The sequence below is a fragment of the Gymnodraco acuticeps genome, unplaced genomic scaffold, assembly GCF_902827175.1.
Source record: "Gymnodraco acuticeps unplaced genomic scaffold, fGymAcu1.1, whole genome shotgun sequence".
In the NCBI taxonomy this organism is placed as follows: Eukaryota; Metazoa; Chordata; class Actinopteri; order Perciformes; family Bathydraconidae; genus Gymnodraco; species Gymnodraco acuticeps.
In genome coordinates this window covers 24,037-51,343 of record NW_022990989.1, presented here as the reverse complement: position 1 = coordinate 51,343, position 27,307 = coordinate 24,037, and the positions used below count along the sequence as shown (strand labels likewise).

The 27,307-nt window shown below is 39.3% G+C and overlaps 1 protein-coding gene and 1 pseudogene across 1 annotated transcript; one reads left to right on the top strand and one right to left on the bottom strand.

The window, feature by feature from the left end:
* The first annotated feature begins 515 nt into the window (after nucleotides 1-515).
* LOC117559119 lies at nucleotides 516-13,886 on the top strand (annotated as a pseudogene).
* Nucleotides 13,887-15,884: 1,998 nt separating this feature from the next.
* On the bottom strand, nucleotides 15,885-25,949 carry rlbp1b (retinaldehyde binding protein 1b). Its single transcript, XM_034235782.1, has 8 exons — nucleotides 25,846-25,949; nucleotides 24,323-24,366; nucleotides 22,956-23,084; nucleotides 20,512-20,716; nucleotides 19,570-19,748; nucleotides 18,476-18,634; nucleotides 18,012-18,122; nucleotides 15,885-16,365 (listed from the first exon to the last, which is right to left on the bottom strand). Exons 2-8 carry the CDS (start codon nucleotides 24,332-24,334, stop codon nucleotides 16,237-16,239), a joined length of 924 nt encoding a protein of 307 aa, XP_034091673.1. The 5' UTR covers nucleotides 24,335-24,366; nucleotides 25,846-25,949; the 3' UTR covers nucleotides 15,885-16,236.
* Nucleotides 25,950-27,307: the final 1,358 nt, after the last annotated feature.

The window sequence follows — 27,307 nt, the reverse complement described above, 5'->3', positions numbered from 1 at the left end:
TAATAATAATTATGATCATAGTTGTAGTGGTAGACATAATATCAATTTAAATAAATAAGAGAAAAAACAACTAGGCCTACAAATGCTTTTTTCTTTTACTACGAAGCCAGTAAAGTTGGCCAAGATTAAACCCTGATTTTTATTTATATTTTCATTTTAAGAGAGTGGGTTTACTTATAGGTGGACATGGATTTGCCCAATGTAATCCCATCCATGTTGTTACTATAAATTAGGATGCTTGGTTTCTCTGAATAAATAGGAAGTAAACTACACCGTAATGCTGCCTTCAAGTGCTGTCCGATTCCAAACTTAGAAAAAACGAATACGGAAGCTAAAGTAGGTAAGAACTCAGAAAATGTGGATTTAATCCATAAATAAGTTATGATAACTTATTAATGAGTAGGTGATAAACAATATAAAGTCACAGTTATACAAAAAATTCGCTAAATGTATTATTTCTGTACTATTGGATGTTTATACGACTTTAAGTCAGAGCTTTATAAGAGCCCTTGAACGCGTCTTAGTTCCCTGCTGGTCAGTCACTTCTCTGCTGTAAACAGACGGTGTGTTCACGGACTTGACTCCGGCTGGATCCGACCATAAACTGGACTGAAAACTACGAACAACGATGGTACGACCGGAAATATTCTCCGTGTACTTTTTAAAACCTTAATATGTACTTTTAGTGAAGTCCATGTGGTGTTTGTGTTAGTTGGACGCCTTCAGCCTCATCTCCACCTTCTTCAGGAATAGTTTTACCTGAGTATCAAAACAAAGAATACAAGAAACTTAAACCAAGGGCACTAAGTTTTGGTCGTGTTTAAGCTAAACGGAGCTCAGCTGGCTGTTTGTTTTATCATAGCTTATCATATTCTACTTTTTGTCGTTGCGGTTGTGTCGTTCTCGTTCATGCATTATAAATGGATCAAAATGTGAAAACCAGCACATTACATGCTGGTTTTGAATGTTTTGGGTGTAACCTTCTGTTGGTTTACCCTAAGGCTCTGAAACCAATAAGTCTTAACTAGTATTTGTTTGTTTTCCAGCACTGAGAGAGCATCATCAAACAAACAGGAGGGACCACCACTGCATTTCCGTCAAAGTCAGATAACAAGGTGGGTAAAATCAATAGATGGCAACTCTGTTGGTTAATAATAGCAAACTATGTGTACAGAATAATTCATCAATGATTTCCCAATGATAAATATCTGTATAAATACTTTTGAATAGAAGCATCCAACACCCAGTTCTGGAAAGTAGATACACTTATTCAAGTACTGTTGGTAACATTTTGTGGCACCTTACTTAGGTATTTCTATTTTCTTTTTCATACATCTAATCCACAACAACATTAGGTTTTTAAAATGTTAGAAGCAAACATTGTACTCTATACCCCATGTATTTTATGACTTCAGTTACTTTCCATATGGAAATGTAAAGCAAACATAACAACAAAAGCAGTAGCCTATGATGTATTTTTATTATTTAAGATACAACTGTATTGATCCCTTTAGGGAAATTCACCATCTACCCAGCAGATAAAGAATTTAAATAACTTTAATTATCTCCTCAAAGTCTCCATGATGAATGGATAATCCAAAAATACAGACAACTTTTTAAGAATTCGGGTAAGAGAACAAATCTATCAAAACATAGGAGAATTTAAGTTCAGGTAAGTGGTGTTCAATTGATATTTTTTTAGGTGGAGTATTAATTTAAGTAAAATACTTCTTCCACCTCTGCCAATACCTTTTTTCTCCAAAAGTCAATATTTATTCATTCTGTGTCAGGATGTACTTTGGCAGGATGACAGATCTAAAACTTCCCACTGACACCAGAGTACAGATTTGATTTTTCTAAGAATAGTAAAAACTCCACACTTGCCAAAGAAGGGGAAGCCCAAAACCTTTACAGGCATATTTCTAAAACTACTATTTCTTTCAATCTCAGCCATTTGGACAATTAAAACGGAGTCATGTTACTGTCTCGATAACCCTACACCTCCTGTAAGCTCTTAATAAGTCATGCATCTGCTTTCCTAGCTGTGCAGAGGTCCTCTCTCTGTGCATGATGACCACCCTGGAGGACGCTGAGATGAACACCTGCGGCCCGGAGCTGCCGGCCATGTTTGATGGCATGAAGCTGGCAGCGGTGGCGACGGTCCTCTACATCATCGTGCGCTGTCTGAACCTGAAGAGCACCGCCTCGCCTCCTGAGGTCGTCTACCAGGAGACACCGCTGAGCCGCTACCTGTTCAAAACCTGCCCCATGTTGACCAAAGAGTGAGTGTTAATTATTATTATTATACACTCCCAGTTTGTAATACTTCTGATGGACCTTGGACCGGAGCACTCATTAGAGAGTGTGTGTGTGTCATACCTTTTTGGCATTTACATTTACACTAGCTAATCTTAGTTATCAGTAACAGCCTTATGTAATACAAGCACAGACATTAACGACTCATACTTGACCTGGAGACTCAGACATGAAACTGAGGACGTGCAAGATGTTTTTTACTTTAAGAGGTCATTTTCACATACAGTGATAAGAAGGAGCGATCAAAATAAGTAAAGAAGAAAAAAACATTATTTGTTAAGTCATCAAACCCCTTTTTTAAATGTAGTATCATTTATAAATAAATCTATCTAAGGTAGCTATACAGAGGGAAGGTGCCTCTGAGCAAGGCATCTTTCCTTACATACTGGCAACAACAAAAAGGATTCTGCATTTGACACAAGGATGGGTCAAATGCAGAATCCTTGTTTAAAAAAAATCCCAAACTGGATCAATAAAGTAGATCTTATCTTATCTTGGTAAATCAACTAGTTAGCTTCTAGCAACTGTACGAGCTGCCTAACACCTGAAAAATGCTTTGGTGTAAAGAATCAAAGTAAAAAGAACTTTCTAAGATGTCAGGTTGATGAAAAGTAGTTTTTACTTTACCAACTTCAAGTAGTTGTTGTTATAGTGGAACACAAACCCACAGGAGAACTGTTGTGTCACTAGGGAAGTACAATACGCTCTTTGTGTTATCAGTTGTTAGCTTTGTGTTTAGGGTAACTCTCTCAACAGTCCAAGAACGAAAGAGAGGCATACAAATAACAGGGCTGTAAGATTACCTCAAATCTAAACCAGTCTATCCATCTAGTCCTCAAAGGGAATTTAATTGTCTATTGTGTCATGACCTTTATCTAGCAAATAGAAATACAAACCCAGTGTAAACACATTGCACATTCTTCAAAACTAGTCGCCAACATAACCCAACATGCAATTTTTTAGCTGACAGTTAAGTGGGAGTTTAAGGTGTGGTGCTTGTAATCCTTATAACTCTACACCAGTTTTCCAAATGTACAAACTTGTAGTGATAATCCCCAAGACATTTAAATTACATGTAACTTTATGGAGCTGCCTCTGGATCTTTATAAAACTGTCTTCAGTTGTAGTGCCCCCGAAGACCTGCAAACTGAAGTTGATGCGTACAAAGTTATGGAGTTACTCATTCAGTTTCTCCCCTACACTTGTGATTATCTTTTTTCTTGAGTTTTCAGATAACGGTGGCAGTGTCTTTCGGGCGTGTTGTTTATCTACACCGTTAAACATGATGATGTCATGCTCTTCATCCTAAACAAACCATGGCTGCTTGCACGTGGATAAGCAGTATGTTGCTCTTCCAGTTCATCCTGCAAACCTGGAACTCAAAGACCTCAGATATGCTAAATATTGGAAGACCCACTTATTTTTACGGTACATGGGACAAAGGAGTCTAGAGTTAGTTGCAGGATTTACTGGCCTATAAATGCCAACCACAACCATGCAATGTTCTCTAGTAAAGAGTACAGACTGAATTAAGGACTGGCATGGTGCTCTAAATGACTGACAGTAGTCCTGTAGGTCTGGTCTGCCACCTCCTATAGTTGGAGTGGTATGCGAGCCTCTCTGATGTGTGATAATCTTTTCTGAGACATCTTCAGGGTGGCGGTTACAGCTGTGATATGTAATAACGAGCTCATCCCTCTCTTCAGATACATTCATCCCCTGCTGTGGGGAAAGAGCGGACACCTCAGACGGCCCTTGTACGGGAAGATGGGACGAATCAACACTCCTAAGCCATGTGGGGTGCGCAAGTTCCTCCCGATGCAGGACGGGGCCACAGCGAGGCTTTGACCTCTTCGAAGCTCGTGCGGGACCACAGCACTGGAGGTCAGTGGCAACAACTGATTCATCTGGTGAAGCAGTAAAGCAGCTGGCTTTGGATTTACTGCACATTAAGGATTTAATCACACAAGCAGGGCCTGCAGAATGAATAGATTTTCAATTATGGACTAGCCCTTGCCGACCATTTACGTCGCCCTAAACCTACTATAACACCACTTACATGAAAGCGGACAACTTTGAAAAACTCATACCATATAATGAATACATTTTTCAATTGTCTATGTTTCAAAAATGGTCATCCCTGTAAATTACAAATCATATCGCAAATGCCATATCAGTCAAATAATCCCAATTTGTTATTTTCTACAAATTGTGCCGCCCCCTACACACGACTACTTCTGACAGTTGGTGAAGATATTTCACTGATTATTGTTATTATTTACCTGAGTTTGGATTGTAATACACAATGCTGAAGAAACAAGCAGTCCATAGTTAATAATGAAAGCCCTGAAACACACACACACACACACACACACCACACACACACACACACACACACACACCACACACACACACACACATACGGCGTCCACTTTTAGGCAACACATGACTCTACTTTGTGTGTGTGTGTTGTCAGATGACATTACCATGGTAATCTGTCCTGGGATTGGTAACCATAGCGAGAAGAACTACATCCGGACATTTGTGGATTACTCCCCGCGGCAGGGGGTACCGCTGCGCCGTCCTGAACCACCTGGGCGCGCTGCCCGACATGGAGCTCACCTCGCCACGCATGTTCACCTACGGTAAGAGGGATCATCACTGGTAGACTCATGAGTTACGGGTGTGATTTGTAACAGTTCAAACCTTAATGGGGAAGCTCACTTTATTGTGTAATTGATGTTAGTTCATTAAATTATGGAGAACTGAAATTAAGGGGAAGAACAGCATGACAAAGGAAAAATGAAACGAAACAGAAGAGTCGGAAAGAAGTTGTAACAAAGAAACACACTGAGAAAAGTGGATTTTCCTCCTTTTTGAAGGAGATGACTTATCATAGCCTTTAAAAGAAAATGTAATACATTTGAAATGATTTGACCATTTATCTAATGTCATAATGAAATAGTTATTAGTGGTGTGACGGAATTCGTGGTTTGGTTCATATTAGATACAAAACCAAACCAAAACCAAAATTATAATAATAGTTTTTTTTCCATCTATAAAAACGTAAAGATTAATCGGTGGCTCATAATTGTTACTGTAAGAATGAAGGTACTTAAATACTGGAACACAAAACCACACTGAATGTTGGCATCAAAGTTTGAGTATCAGTTTCATTACCCAAACACTCCTAGTATTTATCACTGAATCAGAGTTGTAAAAGAGTTATTTCCGTCATTCAGGTTGTACGTGGGAGTATGCGGCCATGGTGGGCTACATCAAACGAGCGCTTCCTGAGACGCTGCTGGTGGTGGTGGGCTTCAGTCTGGGGGGAAACATCGTCTGTAAATTCCTGGGAGAGAACCGATCCAACCAGGACCGAGTGGCATGCTGCGTCACCGTGTGCCAGGGCTACAGCGCGCTCAGGTTAGTGAAGACAAACACAGGCTCAGAACCAGGGCTGTATAAACCTCCATCTGTGCACATCAGACCTATAGTGTATACACCAGCGGTTCCCAACCATTTTCAACTCATGGCCCACTTAAGAATCTAAACGTTTATCGTGGCCCACATTCTACCATAAACAATACGGAGGCTAAATAAAGTTCCAATTGGTCAATTCAGAACATGTGACACGTTGTTAATCCAGTAGTACAGACAGGCCGCTGTCAAGGACTGTAATGACCGTTGCTAAGGAGGATCAAGAAAGAGAAAGGAAAGGAGGTTCAAATAAAAAAGAAATTGAAATAATGAAAATGTTTCCAAACAAATCATAATGTTTTGCAAATTATTTGGCGGCCTACTTGCAATGCCTTCGTGGCCCACTAGGGGTCAAATATGATAAATTACATTATCTGATGCTATTATTAAAGGTGGGGTAGGTCATTTTGGAGAAACCAGCTTGAGTGCGCTAGAATTTGAAAATACACAGCCGGAAAAAATCTGCCACTTCCTCACAGAGCCCCTCCTCCAACACACACGAACGCGCACATGACCAATGAGGGCACGAGATAAGTTTGTGCACAGATGGAAGGCTGACAGGCAGGTAGGCCATCCAGTTACTTTAGCCGAGCCGGCTCAGATGCTTTTTACAGTACTACGGCTTCCACAGATGAAATTTTTTTTAACACTGAAAACAAATTGAATTTATATCTGATCTTAATAAAATTAAAATGCATGTACTCCAATTGCGGCCCCCAAAAACCTTTGAGTATTCATATATGTTAACCTAAGGATTGGTTATCTTAAAGCTTTTATTCTGAGCAGGTCATGTGTTTTTCCTCCCATTGTGTGTGCATGCATTAATGAGTGTGTGTGTGTGTGTGTGTGTGTGTGTGTGTGTGTGTTTGTGTAGGGCTCAGGAGACATTCCTCCAGTGGGATCAGTGCAGGAGGCTCTACAACTTTGTGTTGGCTGACAACATGAAGAAGCTCATCCTGAACCACAGGTGAGGAAATACAACAACACTTTCTGCAGTGACATCATGGCTTTCAGCTGTATCAGAAATGTACAAAATAAAGCTTGGGTCTTGCTTTTATTTGGGAGTATTGGGTTGTTGATTGCAGTGGATTTATCTAGCAAGAAAGCTAATGACAACACGCCATGTACAATACTTTCTTGACTGCCTATCGGTCAAATATAGACAAGTAACATTCCTAGATGTCGGCCAAATGCTGAAAAAATAGGCCAATAGTTTGATTTCCTTTAGTCAGACTTGCTGAATAACCTCTCTGACTGTGTTGGACAGGGCTAACCAGCCACACAAGATTTAGTTTCCTGGCTTGAAGTGTCTAAATACCTTTTATTGTTTGTTCAACAGGAGCAGTTTGCTCGGCCTGAACTCCAGCAACATTGGAGATGCAGACCTGGGCCGACTGTACACAGCTACGTCTCTGATGCAGATCGACGACAGCATCATGAGGTGGAGTTTGGGAAGATTTGGATACATTTATTCTAATGTCATATTCTTTGGAGCTCTTATCTTATCTGATCTTATCACAATCTTGTACTACAGGAAATTCCACGGCTACAGCTCCTTGAAGGAGTACTACGAGAAAGAGAGCTGTGTGCACCACTTGCACAAAGTGAGTGTAGAAACACAATGATTAATAGGTGTACTTTGATAAACTGCTAATACTTCTACTACTTTTACCACTGTTGTGCCTTCACTTAACACTGGATCTATTTCTGTATTACTATTCCTACTAACTGCTGTTTCTGTTGCTAATACTACTACTACCATAGACCAGTTAAAGAGGAGGCGACGCACTGAGACCGCTGCCCTTTAGGAGACTCGTGGTCTATTCAGTGGAATGGGAGAATTTAACATGAGCACAGATTATGACCTATTCTTTCACCTAATAGTCACCAAAGTAACTTCTGGACTTTTTTCACTAGCCACATATCTTCACTTATCTAATTCTGACACTAAATAGGGCAATCAGTAGGAAATGTACTTTTTTTGTCTGATTCGTCTCTCTCAGTCACAAACTTGCTAAATCTGGCATCAAAGAATAATGTTAGCAACATAAAACATATATATACATTAAACCGTGCCCACTTATTTAACCAACTTTTCAACTATTACAACTGTTGAGCAAATTCTCAGAAATTAACAAGGGGTAAAATGTGCAGTTCTTAAAATTGAAGCCAGAAATATTTGACGGAACTTGTTTTACTTGTACTAATATAACTGATAAGTAATCTAGGTGTTGTTTTGTCTGCAGGTCACTGTGCCTCTGCTCCTGGTCAACTCCTCAGACGACCCCCTCATTCATCAGTCTCTGCTGGATATTCCTCGCACACTCGCAGGTTCGTGTTAAAAGCCAAAATGCATTTCTGCCACTGGGGATAGTTACAACAAAGAACTTCCATTGATACTTTGGAAACTGAGGATAGCTACTAATATCTACTGGGGGAAACAAAAGCTCTGTCCTCTTCCTGTTTACTTTGGACATTGGGTTGATATACTTCCTTTGTCCCAGAATTAAAGCCTTCATTTTCCCAGGAGACCATACCTGGTGGCTGTCAGAATTTTAAATATAAGCGAGTCTCATTGAGAAGCATTATGTTAATAGTATCATTTCAACATAACCATTACATTATGCAAATAACAGTTTTTCCATAGTGATAAGTTATCATTGCCACTTCAAAGTGATCGACAACTTGACGCAAACTATTAAAGGGGCCCTATTATGTTTATTTTCAGGCTCATATATGTATGTAGTGTCTCTATGTGACATGTCTCCATGCTTTAATGTTCAAAAAGCTCTTTATTTCTCTCATACTGCCTGTGTTGCAGCACCTCTTTTCACCCTCTGTCTGAAACCAGAGCCCAGTCTGCTCTGATTGGTTAGCTGGCATTTTAGCCTTGCAGAGCATTTACTTGCACAATAACCAATATAACACTACAGGAAAGGGAAAACTCCTAAAAAGCCAATCTGTATGGCCAAGTCATCGTCATAGGCTTTATCAGAGTCTCTTGATGAAAATATAGGACGGGGAATAATAGAGCTCCATCTTATCTTATTGAAAGGAACATATGATAAAACAATAATGTTCCCACCTTATACAACAATACAGGAAACTATGCAAGTTGTATCTCCTCCTGTACACATGTTTTCATGCAGTGAAATGCGTGGGAGTAAACTTAGCTGTTGCTATGACGCTCATGGTTTGTTTGTTTTGGATGTTTTGAGCGTTTCCTGATAACGAATGACTTCAACAGTAAATCATTGTCCTCTCAGAGACTAAATTACAGCTAGTGCTTATTTGTTCTGAAGCTGGACACTGGAGCCGCATTATTAAGCGTTTATAAAGGTATGTTGCTGAGATCTGCTCAACACCGCCCAGCCCAGACAGTCTTGTTGAATTTTTCAGGGCCATGTGATACGACTAGGTGTGTGTGTGTGTGTGTGTGTGTGTTGTGTGTGTGTGTGTGTGTTGTGTGTTGTGTTGTGTGTGTGTGTGTGTGTTGTGTGTGTGTGTGTGTGTGTAGTGTGTGTGTGTGTGTGTGTGTGTTGTGTTGTGTGTGTGTTGTGTGTGTGTGTTTGTGTGTGTGTGTTGTGATGTGTGTGTGTTGTGTGTGGTGTGTGTGTGTGTGTGAGGGTGTGTGTGTGGTGTGAGGTGTGATGTGTGTGTGGTGTGTGTGTGTGGGTGTGTGTGTGTGTGTGTGTGTGGTGTGTGTGTGATGTGTGTGTGTGTAGTGTGTGGTGTGTGTGTGTGTGTGGTGTGTGTGGGTGTGTGTAGTGTGTGTGTGTGTGTGTGTGTGGTGTGTGTGTGTGTGTGTGTGTGTGTGTGTTGTGTGTGTGTGTGTGTGTGTGTGTGTGTGTGTGTGTGTGTGTGTGTGTGTGTGTGTGTGTGTGTGTGTGGTGTGTGGTGTGTTCCCTCCCTCCTCTCTAAATATATAAACTTCAGGTCAATAATCTGTTTAGAAAGCTGAGGGTGAAGCTAGGTTTCTTTTTCAGAAACAAGTCCTGTTTCCCGCTTGAAGCCAGGAAAAGTCTCTGTGACCTTTTGACCTGTGCTGGACTATGGTGATCTGATCGATATGAATGCACCTACCTGATCAAGTTAGATGCCGCCTATCGCAGTGCGCTGAGATTTGTTACTAACTGTAAAGCACTTACTCATCACGGTACCCTGTATGCCAGGGCAGGTCTGCCTTCACTAACTGTACGGAGGCTCGTACATGTTTATCTATAAAGCCATGTTGGGTAAACTACCAACTTATATCTGCTCTATGATCTCACCGAGAGGGGCAAGTAGCTATTGCCTGAGATCCCAGGATGTGTTTGTATTACATGTGCCAAGTGCTAGGACTGTTTTAGGTACCAAAGCTTTTATGCGTGCTGCTCCTCTAGCTTGGAACACTATGCAATTTGTTTTGAAACTGAGCATTTTGGTTCCCTTGCATCATTTTAAAGCTCGGATGAAATGTTATTTGATACCAGTCATTGTGAATAGGTTGTAATTTGTACCCCTGTATTTATGTTGTATGATGTCCTTTTTGTTGCTGCCCAATGTGCTGCAGGTCTCCCTTGAAAAAGAGATCGTTGATCTCAATGGGATTTTACCTGGTTAAATAAAGGCTACAAACAATGTAAAAAAGTTAGAGGAAAACATCCCCGTTTAAAACAATACTGTACAATTAACCACCCTTTACTTAGTTAAGTTGTTTTTAAACAAATGTTGATACTAATCATAAATTACAAATGAGTTTGAATGATTGTTTAATGCCAGTTTAACAACTTTCTTCTGTTTTTAGAGAGAAAGAAAACCCCACACAAATTGAATTATTTTCAAATAATAAAATAAATAGATTGGTGACAAAATCCAGGGAAACTCCCAATGTCTAGTGAGAGAGAGGGTGTAGGTGGTGTAAAGTGTCAGAAAGGGAAAGGAGCGTATCTCTGTGTGTAAACTGAACGTCTCAGAGCAGGAGAGATCATTATTCACCTCCATTGACCGGATCAAGGGGCCTTTAATCACCAAATTGCTGGATTACAAACTAAAGGGGCCCAATTTCAGTCCAAAGGTTCCACTTGCAATAGATGTTGCAGTCTCTACCAGCGCTATCTGTTTCTGTAATGGTGCCACATTGTGCTACAGTTTCCTTTGACCTTCCTGTTGATGCTTTGTGATTGTGAAACAATCTTGTGCAAGGTGAATATTTGCCAACAATAATTCTTAATATATAAGAAAAAGAGGGTACTATACAAAATACTTAAAGAACCAATTGCATATATGCTAATCAAGAAATCAGATGATTTTAAAACACACCTGGACGCACAATCAAGCACAGAATGAATGTGATGAGTCTGCAAAACAAATAGTTCCCTTCTACTTGTTTTCAATGTCATCTGTTAAAATAAATGTCCGTCTTAGGCAAGGCAAGTTTATTTATATAGCCCCTTTCAACACAAGGCAATTCAAAGCTTTACAACATTGAAGAGCATTAACAATCATATTATAAAATGGTATTTAAAAACACTTATTTAAAAGCAACGATAATAAAAGTTACAGTGCAGTGTGATTTAAAAGCAGCGGCAAAAGAAACGCCTTCAGCCTGGATTTTAAAAGTAGTCAGAGTTGCAGCGGCCCTGCAGGGTTCTGGGAGTTTGTTCCAGATATTAAACTGAACGCTGCTTCTCCATGTTTAGTTAGTGTGTGCTGTAACCTTTATTTTGGTTTGCTGTGATTTACACTGCACTCCAACAGTGTTTTTTATTTGATCTCACCCCTCTTTTTCCATGTGTAGAAAAGATGCCCAATGTGATATTCGCCCTGACTCAACACGGAGGCCACCTGGGCTTCTTCGAGGGGGCCGTGCTCTTCCCTCAGCCGCTCACCTGGATGGACAAAGTGATCGTGGAGTACACCAACGCCATCTGCCACTGGGAGAAGAACCTGCCGGCGTGCCAGAGGAGCAGCAACCGGGACTCTAACGCCTGCCTGCAGACCACAGAGGAAACACTCAGCGGGTAACACACAGAAGACCAAAAACATGCAAACTCTTCTGTATTCGCTCTACTTCAGTACTAATGGGAAATGTAGGAAGTCACTAAATGGATTAGAAGAGTTGAAGTGGAAGCTGTAAACGGAAACTCGCATAAGATACCTGCAAATGTAACACGACCCCAGGGTTGAATTAGTCGTTCCTCTTGTTCCCAGTTAACCCCCGGTGTAACACGAGTTCACCCTCTGCTGGTTTCGTTGGCAGCTGCTGCTCCTTGAGGGTGATATAATTAGTGAGGGGGAAACACACTGCAACCAGAGGCTGAAAATGACCTTTAACCTGCATGTAGAACAAAGAGAAAAATGTGTTTCTACGATTAACTACTGAAAACTCTCCTAGATGCTAAAAGTTAGCACAACTAGAATAAATAATATTGTTTTTTAAAACTGGAAATGTATCCTAGTCTGAAGCCTTAAACCCTTAACCCTTAACATACTTATTTGTAAAAAAGCCTTCCAGAAGCTGTAGAGTTCACCAATCGTATTCTAAGTGCCTTAATATAAATGTTTCTCTCATGAATCATTGAGCTACCTCTGATAAGCAGCAGTATGACGTGGTTTATTGTTTACAGTGGTGATTTCAACAAAACATCTGTTGCGCCCGAGTGGAATTGTAATTTCCTGTATACTGATACGAAATCATCTCATTTGTTTCCATTCGGAAGGGTTAGCTTTTTTAATGCAGGACAACTACGTTAAAAAAACATCCAGTTTGGTTTATTTATATATTTTTGACGTAGTTTTTCTCAATTTGACGTCAGTTTTTTGCATTTCCATTGTGTGCAGTGGACCATCAGCTGGCCTTGTTGCTGCTGACAATTAAAATGAAAGAATCAGGGTGTCAGGTTTTTTTTAAAGAGCTTAAAAAAAGTCATATTTTAAGGTTTTGTTTCTTGAGAATGTGGGTACTTCATACAGACTCGCGTTAAGATTGTACTCTTTGTATGGCTCCATGTCCGCTTGTCCCATTCCATGAACTGCTGTAAAAGCATGAGGATGGTCAGACTGTATTATTTCCTAAATGCTGCTTAGTAAAGGTCCTTTAAAGAATTTAGGACACGTGTTACTGAACAAATTCTGCATGACTGTTCTGGACAGAGCTAGGTCAATCTGTGTGAACCAACACTGTCGACAGAAATAAGTAAACGGGACACAAACAGTAAGCGTATTAAATCAGAAATCCAGATGGACTTTCACTTTATGCACTTGGCAAACGAAATGGACCAAAGCACTCTTCACTTTTTCTAGAAAAAGCAGCTCAACTTTGTACTTTTTTAATGATTCTGCTGCATTTTGGGTGATTTTTCTTTTTGTTGGGGTTTCGTTAAAACAGTGTCTTCGGCTCAAAAACAATGGAGGTCTCGTATTAGACGTTACTTTTGAACAAGGGCTAATTTATACGTTACATAAGTGACCAAGGTTTTCCAGGTTTGTTTTAAGCTGCTTATTGCTACTTAACACATGGGTGGATTTGACACAAGAACATTAAATAAAGTTTTTGTTACATTTTTAATGTAACAAAAACTTTATTTAAAGAGAAAACAGATGGAAACTATCGCACAGAAATCACCTCTGTTATGGCTTATGATTCAGAAGTCTCAAACATGGACAAAAAAGGAGGTGGTTTTATGTGAAGAAATCCTGTGTTCTGTTTATTCTGGTCCTTTGGTGTGCATATTTGATGTTAGTCACAGTTTCCTGTGCGTAACATCCTGTCGCACTATATACAAATGCAGGGGACTCCACCCAACTCCATGCAAGTCTTATTAATCAATATTTCAATCATCAAACTGTCATTCTTTATTCGTCCTTTTTAAAAACTGAATATAATCTGCAACAGCACCACTATTGTATTTGTGCAATATGTTCCGACCTTTTTGCTTGCACTTTACTGTCTGTACAGTTCCTATTTTTGTATTGTGGCACTATAGTATGATTCAGCATATGGGTGTAACGTTTATAATCTAATCTTAAAGTGTTTCGTTCTAATGTTCTGCACAGACATGACGCATTTTTGTAATAACCCACTCATTAATAAATATTTTTCACATAGATTCCTTTTTTCTGTCTGTTTATTGTAAGCTTTCTAGGTTTTCCTTTTCCTAGCCAAGTATCTACAGTTTCTGTCGGTCCAGACAGAAATATTTAAATGACTATTAACCTTTTCCAGATTCAGATGATGACTCATACTGACTATGGGGTTCACGTGACTTTTCCTCGAGCGCCATCATTAGGTCAAATGTGGGTATTTTTACCTGCAAAATAAATAGGCCAGTCTCAGCTTTAGTTGGCGTGTATGTAGCGTGTTGGCATGCTTTTTTATTATCATACTTTTTTTTTATTGCAACATCTTCAATTTACAACACAGTACAGAAGACAATTCAGGTTGCACAACATTTTGGATTAATTCAATCCCATCCCTCTATCCTACATCCCACCCATCTACCCACCCACTCCATAGCCCCCCCCCCCACCCACTCCATCGCCCACCCATCCCCCCCCCCCTCCACCAACCACCGGGGCAACAATATCCCCTCAGGGATAGCATTCTTATTTGTCAGGAGCTCCTTTAAGTTAGATATCAGATCTGTCCACATTAAAATTGTATCAGGTTTTGCATCGTTGATTCTCGCAGAGGACAGTTCAAGGTAAGAAATGTTCAAAAAACTCTGAAGCCAGTGAGAACTTGAAATATCGTGAGGAGGTTTCCAACGTTGGACTATAATCTTTTTAGCTGCAGTCAAGCCTGTTAGCCAGATTTTTAGAGTTTTCCCCGTAAGGGAAAGGTGGGGTTCATCATTTAGAAGATGTACAGCAGGTTCCATTGGTAATCTCAACCCTATTAAATCTGTAAGGGTACTAATAACCTTCCCCCAAAAGTGTAATACTCCTGGACACTCCCATACAACATGTAAGAAAGAGCCAATGGTTCCCTGGTGACAAAATGAACAATACAGGTCAGGTACCAATCCAATTCTGTGTCTAATTATTGGTGTTGCGTGTTGGCATGCTTTTAAACATTATACCCACATGCCAAAAAATGTAGGCTAGACTGATATTCTTCCCACCAAAACATCCAATACTCCTAATTATATCACATTACTTAAACAAGAAAGAAAGAAAGCAATAATAAACATGCGGATCTATTTGTATGATATGAGCAGTGATTGTAGAAGCTCTTTAACTAATAGAAAGTATAAATACCACAGTCTACATAAATACTTAATTCCTGGATTCAATATCTTACAAAGTCCAGAAGTATTGTCGGCAAAATGCACTTAAAAGTAAACATTGTGAGGAATTGCCATTTTCAAAGTATCGTAACATTAGCACCTGAAGTTATCTTAGGATATTAAGAAGAAAATACATTCAACAGCATTTTAGAGATGTAGTTATTCAACATTGAGTGCTTTGTATAATAGTCTATAGATTATGCATCATATCATATGAACAGAACATGTTTTTAAAAAGCACTTTACTTATAAGATGAGTAACAATATTTACCCTCTTAAATACAGTGGAGTGGAACATTTTACAAAATGGCAGTACTTGAGCTAATGCACCTGGTTACATTCTACCCTGTCCTAGATTTGCAAATTGATGCAAAGACCACAACTCATATTTATATACAGTTTATTGTGCATTTGTTGACATTCTTATTGGTGCGCCAGGAAGCTCGATGGGGTAAAACTTCATAATACTCATACTAAAAAACACACGAGAGAGAGAGAGACAGACATTTGTTGGAATTTCAGCCTTGTACTTCAAGGAGAGACGACGACGGACGGGGGGGGGGGGGCAGAGGGTGGAACTCAGAAAGCTGGGGCCTGCCAGAGTTAGAAACAAGCCGTGTGGCTGAAATACAGTCCAAACAAAACACAGGAGAGAGACGGAACATCTCAAAGACAAATGAGAAGCACTTTCTTTACATTTTTACATTTCAATTCTGCAAAGTTCCACTATAGCTGTCAGTTGAAAACTCCACTTTGAAATGTAATCTTTGTTTTTTATGTTCATTGTTGAATTGTGTTTAATAAAAGAATGTTAGATTTGATTTCCTTCCATTTTTTATTTGACAAGCAATGTTTGCAGTGTACTGAAAGCAGAAAGGCAACACAGACTGCTTAAATATTTGTTTAATTACGGTAACATCTTAACATATTTTCAAGCAAAACCGGTGTAACGTGGTAGCATGTAAGTGTAAGTGGTGTCCTGTTGGACTGTGCTTTGTCAGGACTTCTGGAAAACAACATCATTCGTCCTTGTCACAAACTTTCTTCATAACATTTCCCCTACAACCACACAGCTAGAACTGGGCCTTGAGTCTCTCCACAGTCTGCAGGGTGTGTATTATATATAACAGCTCTCGGCCTCGTTGGTGCAGAAGAAGAAGGAGGAGGATGTTTAGTCGAACAGTTTGGTGGCTATGGCCTTGCCGTCGTACTTGGAACCTTTTCCATTGAACTCAGAGGGAAGGATGTCAGCGTCAAACTCCTTGTGGTAGTTCTCCAGCTCGTCTCCGTGGACGAACACCTAGAGAGAACAGCAGCAGTTAGAGACACCTGACGACTGTCCCACGTGTGAAATAGAGGACATCTAGTTTGAGTAGGCCTATTATTATTATATTATACCCTGAAGTGGGAAGTCTTTATGAATTGAGTGCAACAAATGGTTAAAATTAGGAAACAGATCAGATAGAAATTGCATAAATACTGCATAAAGTTCAATGTAAAATGGCGTTTTGGGGAATAATAGGTATTTGTAGTATTCATGTTGGCCTGCAACATTTTACATCAAAAGGAAGTGCTGTTATGTGACATTTTTTAAACCAAAGCATTACTGAAGTGAAATAGAAATAGATTAATTATTGGATTCATTCTGTGTTTTGAATCCAAAAGCTAAAAGCTACACATTGTGTACTTTTGTGAACGGTACCATTTTACTTCACAACCTGGTCTGATACAAATGACAGGTCTAATTGTTGTGTTAACCCTTAAAAGAGTTGGCTTATTTGATGCTTAGGTTCTTGCTATTCTTAATTTGGATCCTCTTGGTTGATTGCACTTATTGCAAGTTCCATCCATCCATCTTCTCCCGCTTATCCGTGGTCGGGTCGCAGGGGTAGCAGTTCCAGCAGAGAGCCCCAAACTTTCCTTTCCCTGGCGACATCAACCAGCTCTGACTGGGGGATCCCAAGGCGCTCCCAGGCCAGCGAAGAGATATAATCCCTCCACCTGGTCCTAGGTCTACCCCTTGGTCTCTTCCCAGCTGGACGTGCCTGGAACACCTCCCTAGGGAGGTGCCCAGGTGGCATCCTAACTAGGTGCCCGAACCACCTCAACTAGGCTCCTTTCGACGGCGAAGGAGGAGCGGCTCAAATCCGAGTCCCTCCCTGATGACCGAACTTCTCACCTTATCCCTAAGGGAGACGCCAGCCACCCTGCGGAGAAAACCCATCCTGGCCGCTTGTATCCGCGATCTCGTTCTTTCGGTCATGACCCACTTATTGTAAGTTACTTTAGATAAAAGTGTAGGCTAAAAAAATGTGATGTAATAATAAAAATAAAACTTGCCTTGAAACTTTATGTAATACAAAAATAATACTATAACTTGAGACACAATTTCTAAATACAAGGATAAAGTAGTAAGGTGGAGTTTCCTCTAACATGACTGTATCTCAGGCTGAAGGTTGAAGGCAGGAGCCGCAGTGTTGCAGTCGGTCATTACAGGATCACTTTTTGTTTAATATTTGACGTGTTAAATCCAAAATGTAAAAGCTAAATTAAGATATTTGATGCTAAAAACGGTGTATTTTTATGGTTTGTTCCATTTTATTTTCACAACTCTCTTAATTCTGTATGTGGCCCTTAAACGTTTCGGCTTACTCAATGCTAAGGCTGTTCTGAATTTGGAACCTCTTGGTTGATTGCACTGATTGTCAGTTGCTTTGGATAAAAGCGAATAGGTTGAATACAATGTAATCTATAATTAGACTGTATGTAATGTGATATTACAACACGCAGTATAACTTTACATGCAATTTCTAAATGAAATTATGAATGAGTGCGATGTTATCTCTGTTCAGACTGTTTCCTCTAACATGAGTGCGTGTCCCAGACTGAGAGGCAGGAGCAGCAGTGTTGCAGTCGGTCATTACAGGATCACTTGGTGTGACTCACTCTCTCCAGCAGCTTGCCCTTCATCAGCGGTTTGACCACGTTGTAGGTGGTGGTGAAGTACCAGGGCTGGTGGATGAAGTGCACAGCTTTGAAACGGGCAGGGAATGAATCCTGGTGGAACAAGACACAAGGTTTGGTGATATAACTTCTATAGAAAATTGAAGAGAAGTCCTGCAAGCAACTCTTCTTGGCACAGTAAAGTAAACTGCCTTGTGTAGTTAAGAAAATGCAAGGAGAATGAACATGTAATATAAGGCAGATAAAACACATTGTAAGTTGCTATAAGTGCTCCTTTTTTGCTTCAAGGATAATCATTAAGTCTAGTGTGTATCATATTTTCCACTTAACTCTAGTACACTCATGCAGAGTTCCCAAGCTTTAAAAACAGTCGAGCAATTTGAAACTTAAATGCAAGCTTGGCTATATATCTGTTGTGTTTTTTCTAGAATATCGTCCTCTCCCACCTGCAGCATGTCCACCATCTTCTTCAGCTCGGTGGGTTTGATTCCTGACGCCTGCTGCATGGTGAAGCCCTTAAAGTTCTCGATGATGCAGAACCCGTTGATCTGAGTCTCCTCGTTCTCCAGCAGCTTCTCCAGGATCACACAGTACGCACGCAGGATCTGAACACACACACACACACACACACACACACACACACACACACACACACACACACACACACACACACACACACACACACACAGTATTATTTGTATGCTAATAATTGTGTATGTTTCGGAATGCAGGTAATTCATTTGTGACAGAATGTTTTTACACTGTGATCCTTGCACAATTATATATATATAATATCCTGCTTTATATTTTGTTACTGTAAATTTGTATTTCAACATGTATATTTTCCACATGTATACTTTGTAACTTTAATGCTATTTTATTTCCATTTCAGAATTATTTTGGATTGTTTATTTCTAGTGTTTTAATTTCTCGTATGTACATTGCCTTGTCTTTTTATGCTGCTGCAACGCAAATAAATCCCAATTTGGGATCAATAAGTACTTATCTATCTACCTATCTATCTACCTATCTATCTATCTACCTATCTATCTATACCTATCTATCTATCTATCTATCTATCTATCTACCTATCTATGCTAGCGACCTACCTATCTATCTACCTACCTATCTATCTATCTATCTACCTATCTATCTACCTATCTATCTATCTATCTATCTATCTACCTATCTATCTATCTATCTATCTACCTATCTATCTATCTATCTATCTATCTATCTACCTACCTATCTATCTATCTACCTATCTATCTATCTATCTATTTATCTATCTATCTATCTATCTATCTATCTATCTACCTACCTATCTATCTATCTATCTATCTATCTATCTATCTAATGTACGAAATACTGGAGTACTTCTTCCACAACTCGGAGAGATCAGAGAACGAGATCAGAGAACGAGATCAGATTCCGGCAGCAAAGAAGTTCTTTAAGCATTTAAAAGAAAACTAGTTTGAGAGAAGTGCTTTTGTAGGTGCATTATTGGACCCTTCAACCAGAAACTCTCTCTCTGACAAACCTCATCGAATGTGATCTCCTCGTAGTCCCAGTTCTCGATGTTGAAGAGCAGAACCACGCGGCCGTCCTTGTCTCTGCTCTGCAGGATGCCGGGGTATCCGGCCTCTATGGTGCTGCGTACGGCCTCCGGGGTCAGGTTCTCAAACAGCTCGGGGTAATCCTTCCTGAAACGCACGTAGCCTGAGAGGAAACACAGGAGCAGATTAAAGGGGCACACCAGGAATGTTCTGGTGTCAAGTATTGAAGTATTACTGAGAACTGAGAACTTCCACACCAACACTATGTGCAATATAAATATCATTACCATCATTACAAAACACTCGATGCTATATAACTTATATAAATATCTGTTTTATTGTGTTGCACTGTTGGAGTGAGCCTGTGACCTAAGATTTTCATCGTCATAACTACACTGTAGCTATGTTCGTATGACAAATAAAAACCTTGAAACTTTGACTTGTGCAATATTATTATTATTAATATGTGCTATGATAACGTGCAATTACGTATCTGCCACTACGTTTTTTGCACTACTAATACTGGTCATATTTACTTTAATTATGTGAGCGTCTATGTTTCATGTTTCCTGTAGATATTTAGTTGCTCTTTTTAGTGTACAGTTGTATTTTTATTGTATTTTTGTAACTCTGGCACAACAATTTCCTGCAGGATAAATAAAGTCTTATCTTATCTTTTTATCTTTTAACATTTTAACTGTTCAATAACACTTTAGGTCAGAGGTTTAAAAATGGGTGATGTGCCTCCAACAGATCAAACTGTTTCAGGTAAGGCTCAGCGAAAAGAAGTGAAACAATATAACCTTATTCATTACATTTCTTAAAGGGGCCCTATTATGCTAATTTTCAAGTTCATATTTGTATTTTGAGCCTCTACTGTGACATGTTTACATGCTTTAATGTTAAAAAAGGTCACAGTTTCCTACCCTTCATGAGGTCGTAGGCTCTGGACACGTCGTACTTCCTGGCGCGGATGAAGCGGAGCAGCATCTCGTCCGGTTTCTCCCCAAACGTGTCCTGCACGCCCTTAGCCAGGTCGTCCCCTCCATCAGCCTTCTCCTTTATTATCTCTCGCAGTTCCTTCGCTGATGACACTTTCTTCTCATCTGTCTCGCTCAGCTCGTCCTTGGCCTGCAGGGGGAGCCACAGTAGACTGTTAGCTCAGTTAACTGTATCTTTGTTTCATACAGTTGAGTGTTAGGGTTTTACTGTATGATTATTAATGTTGCGAGTACGGAGTACAGTTTGACAATGATTTGTTTCAATTTGGTTTAATCTGACCTTTTTATTTCCCTGATATTCAGTCTAACCGTGCTTTTTATTGCTCGCGAGCTAACTAGCGTAGCCAGCCTTTAACCCTCTGACTGAAGAATACATACACTAAGATATTTAGCCTACCCTGTGATTTGAGTTTGCTTTAAAACTGTTTTAGTGTTTATTAATGCCAGATTATACCTTTGTGCTGTTGAAGATGCAGCATTATTTTATACTTACAACATTTTAAATCAAATCAACTATAGTTTAGTTTAGATTAACATGAGGGAAAGTAATGCAGATGGGTTTGTACAGGTGAAACAGGAATAAAACATTTTGTGAATAAATGTAAGGGTAAACACATAGCCTGGCTCTTTTCATCTGCCTATGTTTGCTGATGTTACATGATAAACTAATCTCTCACTTTGAAAAGAACGAGCTTTGCTTTCTGTATTCATCCTATTATTAGATATAGTTCAATACATCATGAGTAATATATTGCAGTATAGTGAACCTGTTAAGCCCCCAGCCTGTTTTTCAGGTCTCAGGCTCGAAAATGACATTCCCAGAACAAATGACCATATCTTCCCTTCTAAAAGGGTTAAATTAATAACATTTTTTCTCAAAGCAAGGTTACACCTGTGAGTTGGATGTAGAAGTGTCAGAATCAATATAGATGTTTTTATTTTAAAGTTAATTCACAGTAAAAAAATGTAAATTATTGTGTCCATCCAAAAAAATTACCTATAGTAAAAACCACCCTTGAATGATGGAGGATGGTAGACTAAAAGTTTTAGGAATCCAAACTACAACATATAATAAGTACCCTGTATCAAGATTGATGCAAAACAAGTGAAATTTGCTCGATATTGCTGATTGACATCTCTTTCTAACCGTCAGAGCCAATGGAATCGAGGGGAACTCCCACATACTCCTTATTTGGTCATGTGTGTGTGTGAGACTGACGCATAGCCAAAACCGGAAGCTGCGATAACTCTGGTGGCTACAATAGCAGCTAACTTTTACTCTCCGATGTTTACATACAAATGGAATTATGGATTATAAATAATTATTTCAGTTCCACAGAAACATTATCAACCTATGGATTAACCGATTCAGCGGCGTTCTTTCTCGTTTTAATGCCATTGAACAAGTCTCTTGATCAGATTGACAGCTACGGTGAGACGATCTCCCGTAAAAGCTCCGTAAAGGTACGTGTTGTGATGTCTGTGTTTGCTTCCCCTGTCGCGAGTTCGGATCACTCAGTGATGATACTATACCTAAATAATCTGTGGAACCTCAGCTTTAATCGGATATATTGTATGTGCAGCTACGATAAGTAATAAGGGTATCTTTTATCTTGAGTTCTGTGCCAAAGTGCGTTAGCATTTTTCGCTCAGGGGTCATTTAGATGCTTCTTATGAGACTTGTGTTTTGTTTTGGTTTGTATCGTCAGTTAGCTGAGATTATTCCCGTTAATCTGGTATAACACATTAATAGATTCTTAAATATTAAGATCCCCTGAGACACAGTGTCGTGGAAAAAAAAAAAGGACCCGCCGAGGGGGTCCTTGGGGCTTATTAAAGCTGAACTATGTTTTGTAACTAGTGTAGCCAGCCTTTTACCCACTGAAGAATACATACACTAAGATATTTAGCCTACCCTGTGATTTGAGTTTGCTTTAAAACTGTTTTAGTGTTTACTAATGCCAGATTATACCTTTGTGCTGTTGAAAATCCAGCATTATTTTATATAAATTATTCCCTAACACTTACAACATTTAAAATCAAATCAACTGTAGTTTAGTTTAGATTAACATGGGGGAAAGTAATGCAGATGGGTTTGTACAGGTGAGACACTGTTACTACAGGAATAAAACATTTTGTGAATAAATGTAAGGGTAAACGCATCGCCTGGCTCTTTTCAACTGCTAGTGCCTATGTATGCTGATGTTACATGATAAACTAATCTCTTACTTTGAAAAGAACGAGCTTTGCTTTCTGTATTCATCCTATTATTAGATATAGTTCAATACATCATGAGTAATATATTGCAGTATAGTGATTAAACTCTTAAAGCTGATATGTTTTGTGTCCTGATGTTTTGGAGTGTTCACCTTCTGCTTGGTGTGGTCCGGCAGGCTGGCGCAGGGTCCGAACACCGGCCCGTGGTCCTTGACGGTGAGACGCTCCAGCTTGGACCGGAGAGCCTGCTCCTCCTCCGACACCATACGGTAAGTTCCACTCTGAAAAAGATGCAAAAGTATTGTTGTAAAGACTTTTGACTTAATATGTTCGAACAGTAAAGATGAGTTGAATAAAAGCCCATTTTATTCTAGTCAATGACGTGTGAGAAGTGATAAGAAAGAAAAAAATGTTTGACAAATTAATTTGTTAAAAACTTTTACAGAAATGATTTTGTGTAACTAGGTCATTTTTTATTTGATTTTGTTCACATTAGTAAGACTATCTATTCCAGTGTTCATTGTATTTATTTGACTGGCTTCTATACAGCTTGGTTTTGCACTTCATGACCTTAATGATATATATATTTTAATTGTTGAATTGATTTGAACCTCTTTGATGTGGTTGCTTCACACACACACACACACACACACACACACACACACACACACACACACACACACACACACACACACACCACACACACACACACACACACACACACACACAGCCATATCAGAACTTGACATTCACCAAAAAGTACGGAGGCAAGTTGCAATATAAGTGCTTCATAGTAAGGAGAGGAACAAAACTATTTCTGTCTTTGCAAACTAACAGATCATTGATGTCAGAGCACCGAATCCAATGACTCTGCTCAGCAGGCTGTTGCACTTTTGTCCACACCTGAATAAGTTATTTCCACAGTGGATAGTTGATCATAGCAGGAGAAGCACAGGTGTTATTAATAACATTAATAATGGATGCTGGGCCAAATCCAGGGCCCTGCTATTATGGATACTCACTCATGGGGATAGCTTATGTCCCATTGACTGCTAGTAAATCTGGATATCTAAGCTTGTATCTATCGTTGCATTTCATTCTGGATAGAAGCCAAACACGTTATATAATTCCCTCACAAGACTTTAGTTCTGCCGTGTGAGGTTTAAAACACATCTTATCCACGTGAGACACAAATGCCTTTCCACCAGTGTTGCAGGAACAACAATCAATAGACCTCAGTGTTTATTAATCTCCCTCACAAGGCTCCAGTAAAGCCCGTAAATACATGGTAATGGCTACTAGTAGAGATTAGCAGCTAAGGCTAGACTAGCTGTGGACGGCATCCACAACAATGGCCTTTGGTGTTGAGAAATGTTGAGCCGCAGCTGAGTCCATGTTGCAGGGAGATTAATACATTTTTGTTTTGGAGCATTACTCAATTTTAGCTCAGTAAATGATCAGCATTGATTAGTTTTCTTAGGGCAAAATAAGTAGATAAACTCAAAGTGGAAATACTCACAACCACAGCCATGTCTTCTGCTCTTTATGTCAGCTTTGTTCTGTCTGTAAGAAATAGAAAAAGAGGTAAAAATACAAAAACAATTGACACATTGTTCTGCACTGTAATCCCTCTTCATCTCACCCTCTCTGCTGTCACAGGGTACCTTGACTTGGAGCCTATATTTAGCTCTCGTTCATTCCTGGATGAATTATCAGGAGATTTAGGGTCGACAATTTCATAATCAACAGGCTCTCAGTTGTTGTCAAAGCTTAATCTCTTAATACACATTCTGTATGGCCTTCATTGTTGAGAAATTCAGTTTGTATTATTTGTAAAACCAACCCTAAGAATATAGGATAAAACCCTATAAGAAGATTACAAGTAAAACAGTCTCACAGTGTGTTGTAGCACATACCTCCTGCTGTTTTAATATGAATCAATTGATTGTTTTACAGGCTTTGTATCTGCATCTATTATACAATGAATTAATTACATGTCACTTGTTAGACGCTTTTATCCAAAGCGACTTACATACCCAATACTGTGGGCAATCCCCACAGGAGCAATTTGGGGTGAAGTGCCTCAGGGACACAACGACATGCTGACTGCAGTGGTACTCGAACTTGCTATCCTCTGATTTGAAGATCAGCGCACTAACTCACTGCGTCACACGCCATATTAATCACTTCTCAAGTAAAAATACAACCTCTAGCTCTCTGTAGGATGTGTGATGGTACATGTGATTTCTTAACTCACGAAACAAGCAATATGAAGACATTACCTTGGGCTTTTAGCAATTGTGTTGGACGTGTTTGAATATTTCTCTACACTAAATGTGTCATTTCACAGACCACACTTTTACAATAACCAGCAGTTTAATCATGATGAAATAATCTTTAGTTGCAGCCCTTATTTAATATCATACTTCAACTGAGTGGAAAAAAGTAAATTTGTGTGGCTGCAACTTCAATTTAAATGCCTTCTGCATCTTTTTTCAGACGTTTCCCTGTAATTCTTTGGACACTTTTCTGAGCATTTTTCTCATGGGTTTGATGTGCAAACAAGCATTAACGACTGTTTCAAATAAATTACTACTCCATTTATTTGGATTCAGAAGACTAAAAGACCTTCCACCTGCTGTTTTGTCTCACTGCAGCACATTTCAGAGGACAGAATACAAGACATCTTTATATTATTATCATATTATAAATATTTGGCATTTTACCCAGAACTACGAGTGATTGTGGTTCACAGAATGAACCTCATCAGTAAGTCCCATGATGCATCTACGCAGTCTTATAATAGTCTTCACTTAATATTATCTAGCCCTCAAATACCTCAAGATCCAAGAAGAAAAGTGTGTTAGTGAGTTAAAGGCAGCCTTTTTTTTTTTTACTTCATGCCACTTTATAAGACAACAATGTCAAAATCACTGCACCTTTAACAAAAGTTACTACAGAGGAGCATTGAACAACTTCAGAGTTTCACAACATCCGAGGAGGAGAAGAGAAGTGAAGCAGCACATCACGGAGAGGACTTACCTGAGGCAGATGTGAGGTTGCTGGCGAGGGCTCGTCTGTGTGGAGCGAGGTGCACGGCTCCTATGATTTGTAGTGCTGGGATTAGTCGCGTCACGCCAGATTACATCCGACTTTTTTTGTTTCCAATCAGCATAAAAGTGGCAGAAGGTGGGAGGAAGTGATGGGGAGAGTGTTGGGCCAATAGTGGAGGGTCTCTGGTGATAAAAGGCAGGGCCAGTGCACTTTTCATATGATGTAATTTTAAATACACTACTTTAGGTAAGAGCTGTGGAGGGATTTGGTTGCATTCCAAGGAGACTTGAGTAAAAAGAGTTTGTGACTGCCGACTCGCAGTTTGATTTGGTGAGAGAAGAGAGGTGTTCAAAATGTCTGTTTGTGAAATGTTTAATGTGACCAGTAACAGCAACAACAACTATTGCTTTTCCTAGAATGAGCATCCAAAAACGGCTGGGATTTAGATAAAGATAAAGGTCTCTTTGTGTGACTTAATAAAATGTTTTTCACTTTTTTATTTATTCTCATTTCACACATATCACAAGGGTTTGGTTTTTGCCTCAAGCGCATTCATAGCTGTAAAAGTTAACCCCAAACTATCCAGAACTCCATGTGTTGGGTTCTCACGTAAACATTTTATCAGCATTAGGAGCTGAGAGTGATATAAAGGTTTATATAACGTGATCAGTTCTGTGAGCACTCCATCTAATCGGACACATGTGCAAAAAAATCTCTAGATGAATCTCTAGTAATTGAGCCACAGAGAGGTGTGTTAAAAGAAATGAACAAAGACCCACTGGACAGTAAACATAACCTTTGAGTGAAAAAGTCTTATCAATCATTCCTAAACATTTGTTTTATATTCATATATTCATATTCTGGATCAAACTTGTGGCACTTTTTTATTTTATGTTGTTTTATCCGTTTATGTTGTTAACTTTTATCCGTAAAGGACTTCATGGTTTCAAATCAACTTTGTGCACGTATTTAGTAATCCCCAAACACACTCATGATGTCGAGGTGCCACTGATCCACTGAACAAATTCAACTCATGAGAGAAACATGTTGTTTAAGTTTGCACAGAACAATCTCACACAATTGTTTGAGTCTTCGAGTGAAGATGATGCATCACTCGTTGTTTATTTATAACAAAATGTATTGTGGGTTTGTATACTGTACTTTAAAGACCCCATAAATACAAATAAAATGTGCAAGAGAATGACAAAAGGATTGGTTTGTCCATCCTGGCCTACTAAAAGAAAGTGGTGCAAAATGGCATGCAAAAAAGTGGAAGAGGATGAGCTTCCTGTATAGATAGGAAGAGTACATTTTAACCTAACAGAAACACAACAATTCTTAGTTACAGATGATTTTAAACAAATGAAAACATTGTTATTAAAAGATATTCCACTACAGTTCATAGAGCTCTCTAAATCCTACACTCTGGATCTTTAATTCTTCTTTGCAA

Excerpts from the sequence above, each read along its gene's own strand:
- rlbp1b (XM_034235782.1), bottom strand. Across the intron at positions 20,717-22,955 it reads CGGACCACACCAAGCAGAAG|GCCAAGGACGAGCTGAGCGA; the intron begins GTGAACACTCCA and ends CTCCCCCTGCAG. Across the intron at positions 18,123-18,475 it reads AGATGGTGGACATGCTGCAG|GATTCATTCCCTGCCCGTTT; the intron begins GTGGGAGAGGAC and ends TTGTTCCACCAG.